The following is a 14353-nucleotide window of genomic DNA, read 5'->3' as shown; positions in this document are numbered from 1 at the left end:
CAGCTTCTACACTGTGTAATTTCTTTCTTCCAACATAGAAACATCCCTTCCTCAGTGTCCTGTGGAGGATATTAAGTAAATAATGACTCGTTCCACAGTTGTTGGCTTCTGTTATTTCCCCTATCTGAAATACAATCATGTGCTTAGTAAACAGCTTAGTAAAATGATTCTATGACAAAACAAATGTTGGATCTTTACAAAACTTAACTGAAATACGTGGGCTGAACGATTTTGGAAAATAAACCAATTGCGATTTTTTTTTTTATCTTAATGTTGAGATTTATTGTGGTTATTTTTTCAGTTTAATTTATCAAGTCTTTTTAAACATACACAAACAACAAATTAATCTGTTTCATCGCTGTGCAGATCAGGTGCTAAAAGAGCCGCTGCGCCTCAACTCTGAGCAGAAATGACTGCGTTCTGCCTTTCAACCAAAATTGTGATTTAATTCTAACTTTTCTCTGCATTAACCACAAGCAACAAAAATGCCCTCTAGATAAAGATGTTTGTAAACAAGTACTGTTTAAAAGAATAACTTTTAATGTTTTTATTACTGATTTGGACATCAATCATTGTTGAACATAAAGTGCAACCAACAAACATGTCTATGTATTAAACTGATTGACCAGAACTTAATGCTGTGGTGAGATTCCTGAAAGTTTCTGGTAAAACAGTATGATTATATAACTCTAAAACAAGTAATAAAATGAGATTATCTCACTGCTGCAACAGTCTTCCTTTCCATGTGGAGCAAACCCACTTTAAACATTTTATTGACACCTAAAAGACGCGTCTGATTCACTAATTGTTACATAGCCAAAAATTGCAAACGTCTGCGATTGATTAGTTGTGCAGCCTAAAAGTCCTTAAATGTATATAATATCCTTTAAACAAAGAAAATCAGTCATAATATAAAAGCATTTTCATCTATATACTTTATTTAGTGCATTACAATTTGAGCAACACTCTTTAGGACTTTCAAACCCTCTTTTAAGAGCTATAAGCTGCCAGACAAATTTCTGTTTTCAGAAAACACTTCTAGATCTCAGCTAAGATTTCTACAACAGATGGACACACACTGTACGGCCCGACACGCTGATACTACCGGAGTGCTCACAAAGTACAAATCAAAACCGCACGTCGGACTCAGCCCTGTAGAGAGATGGCGCTAAATACTGCAGCATAGCATAAAACACATTTTTAGCCTTAAGGAGAAAAACATCAAATGGTATCATTACAGTGATTTTTGTTTTTGTTATTAGAGTGATTCACACATGATGGACACCCTGTTCCGTCTCTGCTCAGATCATTATGTAACATATTGACACTGCTGTGTGCTGAATGGCTCAGACCACAGATCCAACTGGACATGACCTTGGCTGAAGTGATCGTCCGTTGATGCAACCAGGATGTTTCCTCAGCTTGTAATCAGAACCAGCTCTCACTGGCTTTTTTTTTTTTTACAGGCTGGATGTAGATCTTTGAAGCACTATGCAGCTGCAGTGCTATTGTTGCTCCACATGCAATGCAAAATGTTTTGAGTTTTGATCTCCTGCTTACTTTCTTCCCAATTTAAAGAAACAAAATTGGTCCATTTAGCTGCAAAACTGCACCAAAACAGGTGAACTCCACCTTGTACCGTCGTTTACTTGCTGCCACTCAACATTATTAGGTCTGATTGGTTATTTTTCCAACTCATCCTGCATTTCCCCAGGATTATGGCAATATGACACATGGGAATACTTTTGTTTTAGATTCTTTGTAGACATTTTCTTCACAGTTTAGTTATACCGCATGGATTTGTTATTTAGTTTACATCTAGTGGCAGTCTGTGAAAAACATGCCAAAATCTTTTTTAACCCTGGCGTTAACAGCCAGAACCTTCTGTTCCCAAACTTTCAATCATACACAATCTCTCTGCAAATATTAAATAATTCAACCTCCTTTTAAAAAAGAGCCAAAACTCAGGATTTCCACACATTTTCCATTTTAAAATTGCACACCCCTTCAGACTTCAATTTCTTGGTTTTCTGCCCAATTTGATGACTATAATTATTATTTATTTTGATAGTATTCCAGACCTTTACTGAAAAAAACATTTACCAATTTGAGCTTTTATTACCAAGTAATAAAACAGCACATAAAAAGCTATTTCACAAATGTTGGAGTTTACCTATTTATATATTTACTGGCATCGTGACCAATTAAAAACCAGCTTTATTTACAAAGAGAATAACACTTTCTGATCTTTCATACTTTAACTCTGAAATTCTTGTTGATTTTCTTAAACTGGCAGTTTTAACACTTTGGTGTCTAAACAAGACCTAGTTGGAGCAGAGAATAAAACTTTATAACCCTGATCTAAGAGTCAGAAAGAGTCAATGAGTTTGACACAAACTGAAGTTAAATAAAAATTTAATTAAAAAAAAGAACTTCATTCTTAATATTATTATTAGTCATGTGGAAACTAAAACATTTTCCATTCTCTATTTTCTGTTTTCCATACAGATAAAAGCTAATTTTATGATTTTCCATTTCTTTCAAAGTAAAGATGCAACAGACGCAAATGTAGTTTTTCCAGAAACTCCTCATTTCCACAACTCTCAGCAAAATAACTTTATGGTTTAGGGAATAAAAACAAAAAAATATGAAGGTAATTCATCTCAAAATCCTCGTTGGGTATAAGTGGGTGACTGTTTATGATAAAAACACACAACTCTTGGTTTCGACATGTGATATGCTGCGTTTGTATTTTTCTAAAGAAGTCTTCCGACGCTGGAAAGCCATCAGAGGAAAAAGTGCCTCATTACTCTGTAGTGGACTTGTTATGGTTCCTGTTTGAAGACTTTGAAAAGGCTGCTGGGGAAAAGGAGAGCTGGGATAATTCATTCAGCCCTTCTTCCTTTGTCAACCTGATCTCCGGCTTCACACGGCGAGCTGGTTTGAAACCATTTTGATCATGATTCGCTGATACCTTGTAAGTCGAAGAGCGAGCTGGCGTCTGTGGCTTTCTCCGAGGGAGCCTGTGTGATCGGGCGCAGAAAGGAGCGGTAACCCTTTAGGATAGCTGCCATGAAGCGCAGGAAGGCTTCCTGGATCTCCAGCTCCAGCATGTGGAGACTCTTCCCACAGCTCAGCTCTGGCGAGTCGCTCATGCTCATCTCTAGCAGCCCGTCCGCCCGGAACTGACCTGGTGAGACGGAGATACATCGGCAATTAAAAAACAGCAATTAACTGTTAGCTTCAGGCAAGAATAGTGGCTGGATATTTTGGGTCAGCCCTAGTTCTGGTCGGTAGTTCTGGAGGTTTAGAGCTCCAATCTGGAAAAATTAAACATCTAAATGGCTACCATGCCACACAGGGCTCCAAAAAAGTTTGTGCCTTAAAAGTTTTTGCTTTTTTGTCACGCTAACCCTCACTAATTTCAATATTAGAAAATAATAACCTCAATACAGAAAGCTGTTTTAAATGTTGAGCTAATTCCTTTGATCGTTTAGCCTACTTCGTGTTGTCAGACGGGTTCAGTAGAAGTGATTGTTGCTTCTGCAGGTCTGGAAATAATCAAGTCTGGGCTTGGCTGCTGAAACTGAACCCAGATTTCTAAAAACGTGTGTAAACCGTTAATTTGTGAAGGGAAGGAGACATTTTTCAGGTTGCTTTGGATAGCTTTCTTTTCCCTTTACACACGAAACAATCATTTCAAAACTACTTTTTGTATTTACTCAGATAACCTTTGTCTGGTTTTAAAATATTTAAATATTTGAAGTGAAATGTATAAGGGGCCAGATACCTTTTCAGGGAAATGTAAAAAAAAGTAGTGAAAGCTGCATTCATAAACAGTTTATTTGAACTTCTAATTGCTTATTTCAAATTTAACCAGTGGCACATATGGTGCTATACACCAAGTCAAGCCAACTTAATTTATAAAGCACTTTAAAAAACAGCAGGCACTGACCAAGGTGCTAAATTAAAAGAATAATTGAAATGAATAAAACATCAGAACTTAAAACAGTTACAAGTAGAATTCAAATCTGAGTAAAAGTAGCAACATGAAAATGCGACACAGACAGATTTAGGAGAATTTTCTAATTTGCAACCGCAAAGTGGTCCATAATTTGGGATTTGCAACGGCAAAAGCCGGATCTAGCAGGAGGGAGTCCATGTGCAGCAGCTCAGAGAGATACAGGAGCATTTAAGACTTAAGAAGAATTAAAAGAGAAAAAAGTGAACTGTAAAATGGACAGGCAACCAGTGCAGAGAGGATAAAATTATACTATTTGTGTTCCAGTTAAAAGCCTCAACTGAAGACACGATAAGGACGACTAACTCACTCCAAGGTACAAATAATAATTTTGGAAAGTGCCTTGAGATGACATGTTTCATGAATTGGCGCTATATAAATAAAATTGAATTTAATAATTACGGTAATCTTGCCAAGTTGTAACAAAGGCATGGATTGCTGTTTTGGTGTCATCTCTCGACAGCATGGGGGGGAAAAAAAGCTGGATTTCACTACAACACTGACCTGCCCATCCAGTCTGACGTCATTCATGCGACATGATTGAGAAAATCTAAATGTCTGATGCCGACTGTATTCACAGATTTAATGTCCAAGCAGAGAAAGAAGTATTTAGGTAGTTTTTAACCATATCAAATGAGAATTAGAAATACATGTTTAAAACAACGAAGCTCAAACTTATACCTGCTTGTCCCAACAGGACGTAAAACTCACCTAAAAACTTTCAATTATCAAATTTCAGACTTCTGGCAACAATAGAGGCCATTTTCAAGTTCACTGAATCAGAAAATTCATTTATTCAATAAGTACGGCTGAATAAGCAGCTGTTTCTGATAGCCTCACAGCGGCTGAGCTTCTGAAACGGCAGAGAAGGGGGACAAGAACGGAGCGGGCGCTGATTAGGATATCATCCCATGACGGGTGATTTTTTTTTCTTACTGTCACTTCGCTGAAGGGAGAGAAGTAGGAATAAAACAGAATGTTAAAAAAAAAATAGAAAAAGCTGTTCCTGCATAACAGCGAGTGAGAATGCTAATCTGCAGAATGATTGGAGGAGAAGATGCAGAAGATCCATGCAGAAGAGAAGAAGTAGCTGAAAAACATTGAAGAATTTGAAAAATTTGAAGAATTTGAATTTGTAGTAGTAGTATCAGTAGTAGTAGTAGTAGTAGTAGTAGTAGTATCAGTAGTAGTAGTAGTAGTAGTAGTAGTATCAGTAGTAGTAGTAGTAGTAGTAGTAGTAGTATCAGTAGCAGTAGTACTAGTAGTATCAGTAGTAGTAGTAGTAGTAGTAGTATCAGTAGTAGTAGTATCAGTAGTAGTAGTACTAGTAGTATCAGTAGTAGTAGTACTAGTAGTATCAGTAGTAGTAGTACTAGTAGTATCAGTAGTAGTACTATCAATAGTAGTAGTAGTATCAGTTTTTAAAGAATTTGAAGGAATTTGAAGAATTTAAAGGAATTTGTAGTAGTAGTATCAGTAGTACTACTAGTAGTAGTAGTTGTATTAGTAGTAGTAATAGTAGTAGTATCAGTAGTAGTTATTGTGGTATCAGTAGTAGTAGCAGTAGCAGCAGTGGTATCATTAGTAGTAGTAGTAGTATCAGTAATAGTAGTAGTATCTGTAGTAGTAGTAGTATCTGTAGTAGTAGTAGTAGTAGTAGTAGTAGTAGTAGTAGTAGTAGTAGTAGTAGTAAAATCAGTTGTATCAGAAGAATTTGAAGGAATTCGAAAAATTTCAAGTACCGGTATTTGAAAAAAATGTAAAAATTTGAAAAAATTTAAGAATTTGAAGGAATATAAAAAAATTTAAGAATTTGAAGGAATTTGTAGTAGTAGTAGTAGTAGTAGTATCAGTAGTACTACTAGTAGTAGTAGTTGTATTAGTAGTAGTAATAGTAGTAGTATCAGTAGTAGTTGTTGTAGTATCAGTAGTAGTAGCAGAAGCAGCAGTAGTGGCATCATTAGTAGTAGTAGTAGTAGTAGTAGTAGTAGTAGTAGTAATATCAGTTGTATCAGAAGAATTTGAAGGAATTTGAAAGATTTGAAGAATTTGAACAATAAGAAGAATCAGTAAGAATTTGAAGGAATTTGAAGAATTTAAAGGAATTTGTAGTAGTAGTAGTACTACTAGTAGTAGTAGTTGTATTAGTAGTAGTAATAGTAGTAGTATCAGTAGTAGTTGTTGTGGTATCAGTAGTAGTAGCAGTAGCAGCAGTGGTATCATTAGTAGTAGTAGTAGTAGTATCATTAGTAGTAGTAGTAGTATCAGTAGTAGTAGTAGTATCTGTAGTAGTAGTAGTAGTAGTAGTAGTAGTAGTAGTAGTAAAATCAGTTGTATCAGAAGAATTTGAAGGAATTCGAAAAATTTCAAGTACCGGTATTTGAAAAAAATGTAAAAAATAGAAAAAATTTAAGAATTTGAAGGAATATAAAAAAATTTAAGAATTTGAAGGAATTTGTAGTAGTAGTAGTAGTAGTAGTAGTAGTATCAGTAGTACTACTAGTAGTAGTAGTTGTATTAGTAGTAGTAATAGTAGTAGTATCAGTAGTAGTTGTTGTAGTATCAGTAGTAGTAGCAGAAGCAGCAGTAGTGGCATCATTAGTAGTAGTAGTAGTAGTAGTAGTAATATCAGTTGTATCAGAAGAATTTGAAGGAATTTGAAAGATTTGAAGAATTTGAACAATAAGAAGAATCAGTAAGAATTTGAAGGAATATGAAAAATTTGAAGAATTTGAAGGAATTTGCATTCATTTCAATGGGAGCAAAAAACGCACAAAAAGTACAAATACTTCAAAAAGTATAAAAAGGTACCATAACCATGAGATATAGCAGTAATGTCGAGAACGAGCCGAACGTTTTGGTATGAAAATCGTTGAAATCGGTTGAAGTATGCAGGAGTAGACGCACAAAAACGTACGTAATAATAATAATAATAAAGAAAAACAGGAAAACTGTATAGCATTCTCACTGATAAAAAATACAGAAACAATTAAGCATCCCAGGTTTTTATCACTGGTTTTAAACACAAAGCTATAAACATTGACACCTTTGATTCATTTAAAACCTAAGAAAACATTGGGAGAAAACCCACAGCGAGTACTCACCATCAACCAGCTGCTGGTGGAGATTACTCAGCACATTCATCAGGTTTTTACAGGCTTTCTTTGGCAGGATCTTCCATGTGAGAGCCCGCTTATCGTCGTTGCTGAAAAAGCAAAGAGACGCTCTGAGCTCGTAGGCCAACAGCAACATGAACTTTAAAGTTCAGACCACCTTAAATCTCTCCGGTAGGTAAGAAGGCCACAGTTTAGGTGAATCACTGCTGACCAACGTTTATACATGCCGGTAAAATGTATTCTGGTGATTTTTTTTTTTTTAAACAAGTCAGAATAAAAAACATAAAAAGATTTCTCGCCTGGTCTCTAAATTTAAAAACTCATGACATGCAGCTTTGTGGACGACATGTTCAGCCGGGAAAAAAAAACTCTGCTTCACTGATTTAATTTTAGGCTTTAGAGCAGGGGTGTCAAACTCATTTTGGTTCAGGGGCCGCATTCAGCTTAATCTGATCTCAAGAGGGCCACACGAGTAAACTCATTGCAAGATTAAATACAACTAATAAATGCGGACTTGTTGTTGATTTTTATATTAAATTAATTTCACTTTTACACAATATATTATGAATAACCTCAGCGTTTTTAATAAAAGTATGTGCAATTTCAACAATACTTTTACTCAGTTAAACATTACCTTGTGCATTATGCATAAGAACTGATCACAGTGATTATGCAATGTTGAAAAACATTTATTCACATTTTTTGGAACTTAAAAACACTGTCCTACATGACAAAATACATCAAACAGATAAAAATTAAGAAATTATTAAAATTTTTCCACACCTGAAGCTTAATCTGCTAATTAAAAACACAATATAGGAACTGCATATTTTCAATTAAACGAAGTACATGTTTTTTTCAATAATTGTTTTATCATTCTCTTCCTTTTATGTCCTCTTTTTTTCACCTTTTCTTTTTGTTCTTCTTGTTTTCCCTTTCCTCTCCTACTTTCCCACTGTAGTGTCCATATCATTTGAGATATTCCCTGCATGAATCATAATAAAACTATTCATGCAGAGCACTATGGCAAAAGCAGTACTGCTCCACTTGTGAAAGTCAAATCTGATGAGCTCTTTTTGGTATTAAGACAACAATTCTTATTGCCACATTGCCAGACAGGACACTGTCTGGCAATGTGGCATTATCATTATTTTTTAAATAATGATAATGCATTTAGCCACAGGGCCGGACTAAATTGTTTGGCGGGCCGGATCCGGCCCGCGGGCCGTATGTTTGACACCCCTGCTTTAGAGACTCTGCTTACTGGAAGATGGTGTTTGTGTCCAGGTCCACACAGTTCACGTCAGGCGGAGGGTCATACAGGTCAAAGTAACGAGAATCCACGCCGACGATGAAAGGGCAGGGGGCGCTCAGCACGTCGGCCAAGGCCAGGGGGCACAGGGGGATGTACGGACACGGCCAGTGGAAAGGAAAGATCATCTGAGGTGGAGCACAGAAACACAAACTCCAGTCACCCTCGATTACGACGTTTCAATATACAAACAGGTATTCGCACCGCTTTGAACCATCAGTGTATTTTACAGTGGATGGAAAAAGTAAAACACTGTTTTAAAGCCAGGATTTAGTGAATGAATGGAGACTTTTTTACGTTTAAAGCTAAAACACAGACAAATCAGTTGGAGTGAAAAAATGTGACGAATAAAAACATCTGCAGTGACCAGAGTGCACGCCCTTAGACTAAAACCTAACTGAAGCAGGAGTTTAACTCATTTTCAGCATTCAGACTTCTTCGGTTCACACCTCTCCTCAGTTTTGGAGAAGCTGATAAATAAGGTTCAGCTCTCTAATCACTTTCTTTAAAACAAAAGATCTAGTCCTGGTGGAACGGTGTGTGATGGTCCAATAAATTTAAACTTGAAAAACACGAAAACCTCGCAGCAACATCAGAAATGGAACAAAAAAAAACACAGTAAAACAAGGTGGTGGCAGAATCATGCTAAGGGATGCTTAAATATGTTGGAAGGTTTTAAAAATCTGTACTTGGCTTTTAGCGCTAGTATAATTCCATAATCCTGGTCTTCCTGTGGTTTGTTTATAATTACCTGACTGGTATGTTTGACCGTGTTTTAAAAAGGTGCATTGCCACTTTATTTAACTTTTTGTAAATTTATACTTCGGCAGCTCACTCTGGTTGCATGCAAAGATTTTATGAAAGATCATCAGGTCCTGCTAGCATATTAGTTGTTATTTTGGTGTTTTATGCTTTGTTTCTGCTCAATTTGTAAATTAGTAAATAAAGTGTCTCATGTTTATTTATGATTTTAACAGAAGAATGTATTGCTCATGCACAGCAGTGGTTAAGACAAGGAAGCGGCTAACGGCTATTAGCATCTCCAGGAGAAACGATGAAGGTCCAAGATCCAGTGGGAAAAAAAAAATGTAAAAAAAATATATATATGATTCCAAGAGGGAAAAACAGTCTGAACGTTGGTGTTCATTGAAGCGGACGCTAAACCTGCCGAGGCTCAGATGTGACGAAGAGTTGACTGAAGGGAGTAAATGTTCTGATATGAGGCCCTTAAAGCTGCTGTAGATTGGTTTATTTAATTAATAACGGCTGAGCTGCCGCTTTACTTACGAGGCATTGCAGAGGGTCAGGCTCGGTCCGGCATTATTTAATTTTGATTTATTAAATTAACCAAACCGGCATTTTAACAGTTCTGCAATACTTTCACTAGATGGCGCCATGTCTGCTTATCTGCTCATCGCACCTGGTGCTGGATTCTATCTAGCCTTAACAAAAGGACCATCAAAACATTATCAAGATGGAGGCTTGGTGTATATAACCTTATTTTATCATGATCAAATTGTTTTTTGTCTTTTTAATATATATACAACTTTGCTATATATCTTTAATAATTCTGTAGTGCTTTGAGATGACACGTTGTAAACAGATTTAATTTAGACTTTTTTCTCCATATACGTTTTGGTGGTTTTCTTCACATTGCTGTAGAGCACTTTGGTCCAAAAGGTGTGGCTTTAAACGTCCTTTATCAATAACCTGACTTTGACATTAAACCTTTCTACTGTAGCTCCAGCAGCTGCATCTTTAGGGTCGTCCTGATTCTCATCCTGATGGTGAATCTCTGAACAGCTTCTCTTCCCCTGCATCCCCGCAGCATGATGCTGCCACCACCCAAGGCTATTTCCTGATGATGGAGGGAACATTGTTCTGGGAGATGTTTCGTTTAATCGTCACCACAACCTTTTCATGAATCTCTCCGCTTGCTTTCTTGGTCTCCAGGATGCTACTTGTTCAACTAAAATTATATATTAAAAAAATAAACCTTGACAGGAATTCAAAGATTTTATGCTGAGATTAAATTATACTCAGGTGGACTCTTTTTACTATTCAGGTGATTTAATTTAGAGGCACCAGACTAATGGGGACATTTTAAAGATCTTCAACAGTAAAATTCTATTTCTGATGGTCCTCCACATAAAATCCAAATAAAAAGCATTAAAACTTGTGATCGTAATGTGACAAAATGTGGAAAAGCTTAAGAGATTTAATTTTGTGAGGCACTGTAGGTTACGTAACCAATCACACTACAGAGCTCCTCCGGTAGGACTGCGGCACGAACACAGAGACTTACAGACACCAAGGCCTCTGTGACACTGGTCAGCACCGCCGGCCGTAACGAATGGACCAGGATTTTATGTTCGGTCACAGCGAACACCAGTAAGGTGACGGCGTTCTCAGGACCGAGGTTGTGAAGCAGAGTGGAAAACCTTCCTCCGCTGAGGAAGACAAAACATAAAAGCAACAAATTAGATTACAGAAAAACGGAGAGACAAGGACATCCTGTTAGCTTCTCTTCTTCTTGAACATTGTTTAGGTTCTAAAATTATTAGTGTAGTTATAATACATTTTATGTGAAGGGTTAAGTGACTGCAGCAAGTTTATTGCAACTGTTGAACAAACAGGACCAGAAATAATCAAATAATCAGTGCAAACTAAAGAGGAAATAAATAAACTCCAATAATAATGTAAAAAATACTCAGGCTAACTTTTGCAGCTTACAATAATTAAAGATGCTCTACTCAATCAGGCAAAGATTGACTCCAATTTTCCCCTTGATTGGTTCTGATTGGATATCGGCAGGAAAAACATTTAGAAATATGAAAAATATACCTCCATTGATGTAGAAGAAGAAAAGAAAAAAATATCTACCGGTCAAAATCAGAAACAGCATCTCAGATGTTAAAGAAAACTGGAAATCGGTATCAGTCTAAAAAAGCCTAACCAGTGCATCTCTAATGAAAATAAATGCTAAAAAAAAAAAAAACAGAGAAGGCAAAACAGCAACGCTTTCAACTTGCAATGGCCACAGTTTGAAAAGCTCAGAGAAATGCAATAACGGGGAGTTGTTGCTGTGAAAATTAGGACGAAAGTGCCTCTAAAACAAATTGCTTTGGGCTTAATGGGTGTAAGTGGCACAAATAAACTCAACAAAACTTCAAACGATTGAAGACGCGGAGTTGACAGATTTCTGTTAATCTGTTTGAACCCCAGCAAACTATTTCAGCAACTGGAGCGATCAACAAGAAAGATCCTAAATCTAGAATAAAATGGAAAAATAAATCAATAGCGCACTTTTGCCCAAGTGGCCATTAAAAAGGTGTAGGGTCGATGTGTTGCAGCTGATGTCTGAGAGGAGGGTTTAGGTTGGTATATAAAGGTGTAAAAGCAGCTGCGCTCACCTGAGCGGTAACGGAGAACTCACTGGCTGGCTCAACATCAGGCTGTCATGAGGAGAGAGCTAGAGAAGAAAGCAGGAAAGTCAGATTAAAATTTAAACCAACCAAGCAAAAAACTCCTGCAATGAATCCTTTAAATATTCATCTATATATAGCGGAGGACCCGACTACAACCTGACGCCCTGCAGGCGAATCAAGAAACCGTCTTTCACCATTTTCCTCTGTGCAGTGATTAACTAAAGCGTCACATGCACAGTGTGCGCTCCTGCAATTAAAGCGCCTACCTGCACCAAGATGCGAGGCCTCTGGGAGGAAGGGAAGGGAACTTTGTGCATAAAGTGAGAGATGTGCCTGGAAAGAAGAACAGGAGACGTGAGGCCAGAAATAACAGCAGTGGGTGGAAGAATAATGGCTTTTTTCTGCAGCAGTGAAACACAGAAAGGCTGTTTAACGTTACCAGAGCAGCAGAATTTCAGTGGGGAAAAAAATATACTTTTCAGCTGTTTCAAACTGAGGTGATCCTTTTGTTATTCAATAGAAAGTACTCCTAACTCAGTGCTCCTATGTTTACTTTTGCCTCCTTCCTGGACAAATCCAATGACGGAGCTGCATCTAAATACAGTTAAAACCAGTTACATATAATAACAAAAACACAATAGTTTTTACCCTCACCATCTGACATTAAATCAATTTTTAGACAACAATTTTTAGAGATCGTTTTCTTATTTTCTTCAAATTAAAAGTAATCCTGACCCTGCTGCATAGTCTCTTTGTTGCCCTTTTGCACAGACAGTACTCCTGGCCCAGTGGTCTCTCTTTCTTGAGAGGAGCCCATTACACAAGCATGGTTCCTACTCTTCTTGTTTATCTTTCCCATAGAAAGTACTCCTGGCTCAGCTCTGTCTCTTTCTAGGATGGCACCTCTTACAGAACCATAGTTACCACTAAACATTTGTATGCTTCTTGTTTTTCGTTCCCATAGAAAGTGCAGCTAGACCAATGCTTCAAAGCTTTAAAGTCAACAACTTGATGCAATCAGGCAGGCTACCGTAGAAATAGTGTTGCGCCAATGTCATTTTTTGACCCCGATACCGATACCCGATACCATCTGTTTGAAACTGATGTGTGTGTGTATATATATGAAGAACTGCATACTACTTAGTGTAGTAGAATTTTGTATTGCCTACCTGGAATGGGTGACAATAGTTGAATAAACTTTTGGCTCTCAAATGCCAATATAGTGCAACATTTGTGAAATTATAACATGTATATTAGTAGTGCAACAGTAAGATAGTAAAATTACATTAATAATTGAATAATCTCTTTTAAACCCTGAGTTTTGGCTCTCAAATGCCAAAATAGTGCAACTTTCATGAACTTATATAACATGTATAATTCTGGTCAGGAGAGAAAAGGCTGCGTTCAAGTGACATACAAACATCAACATGATATCGGTGCTTATTTGTTGGTACTCGCCGATACCGATACCACCATTTTAGTGCTGGATCGGTATCGGTATCGGTGCAACACTAGTAGAAAGGCAACCTTTTACCAGTTGGCATCCAGACTTTTTGATTTGACTGCATAAAACAAACTGGATTTGACTGAACTAAATTTGATAGAACGTGAAATGAACCGGTTTGTCCTGTGGATTGCTAAATATGACATATGTTGTTTTGACAACACATGAATGAAAAGAGTTGCGACCTGTTGCCTTTTTAACAAAATGCTCATCGCATGGTCATAGCTTGTTTTTAAATCACGACAAAGCCAACAAGACTCACTTCTCAATGGGCAGCGCATGCGGGCCGGAGATGGAGTATCGATAGAGGAATGTGAGGAACTTGCGGAAAGCGTCGAAGAAGGGCCAATGGGAGAGGAGGCAGATGCACTTGTTGGTGTAGACTGAGCTGGGGTTAGTGACGCTGTTTGCAGTACTGTTGGTGGCATCAGCTTCAGGACTGGATAGAGATGAATTGCATTGTTCTGGGCTCAAGAGACCCAACTGGGAGAGCTGCTGATCAGTCAGGCACTCCTGTGGGTATGGCTCATAAAACTGGATGGCGGCGCCGTAGACCTGGAACAAGAGAAGGGAGTTAAATCACATCTATCCTTCCACGGAGCTGCTCACAACAACAGGCAAAAATCTGATAAAGAAGTCCAAATTCTGTATTTTTTTTTTTTATGATTGTGACTTATGAGAGTAAAGACACACTGCAACTGTTTAAAAATGACTGTGCGTCAGGTTTAATCAGCTGAAAGTTTAGCCAATCAGCTATCAGCTGATAACGGGATGTGACCCTAACTCCAAAAACAGGATTCTGCCAAGAACCATTTAACCTCCTCATCATGCAGACGCTTTCACAGGAAACTGTCCAATTCTTGATTATGGGTGACAAATTTAACATATCTGAAGTTTTTAAATATTTTTGAGTCTATTCTATATATGGCAAGAAAAAGAAATCAGATGCATTTACATCTGTTATTAGTTTTT

General features: G+C 37.2%; 1 protein-coding gene across 17 annotated transcripts in view; it reads right to left on the bottom strand.

Annotated features, from left to right (window-relative positions):
• Positions 1-14353, bottom strand: part of LOC105915432 (C-myc promoter-binding protein) — a 101221-nt gene that overhangs the window by 45033 nt on the left and 41835 nt on the right. For all 17 annotated transcript variants that reach the window (XM_036135951.1, XM_036135940.1, XM_036135945.1 and 14 more), the window contains exons 6-12: positions 13644-13936; positions 12144-12210; positions 11863-11921; positions 10755-10899; positions 8402-8577; positions 7126-7226; positions 2975-3190 (exon numbers count right to left, since the gene is read on the bottom strand). In XM_036135951.1, coding sequence (XP_035991844.1) covers positions 2975-3190; positions 7126-7226; positions 8402-8577; positions 10755-10899; positions 11863-11921; positions 12144-12210; positions 13644-13936 — 1057 coding nt within the window. The remainder of the gene's footprint in view (positions 1-2974; positions 3191-7125; positions 7227-8401; positions 8578-10754; positions 10900-11862; positions 11922-12143; positions 12211-13643; positions 13937-14353) is intronic.

Source organism: Fundulus heteroclitus, chromosome 4 (assembly GCF_011125445.2).
Source record: "Fundulus heteroclitus isolate FHET01 chromosome 4, MU-UCD_Fhet_4.1, whole genome shotgun sequence".
NCBI classification, from domain to species: Eukaryota; Metazoa; Chordata; class Actinopteri; order Cyprinodontiformes; family Fundulidae; genus Fundulus; species Fundulus heteroclitus.
Note: the sequence above shows the minus strand (reverse complement) of the source record. Positions and strands in the feature narration are given on the sequence as shown.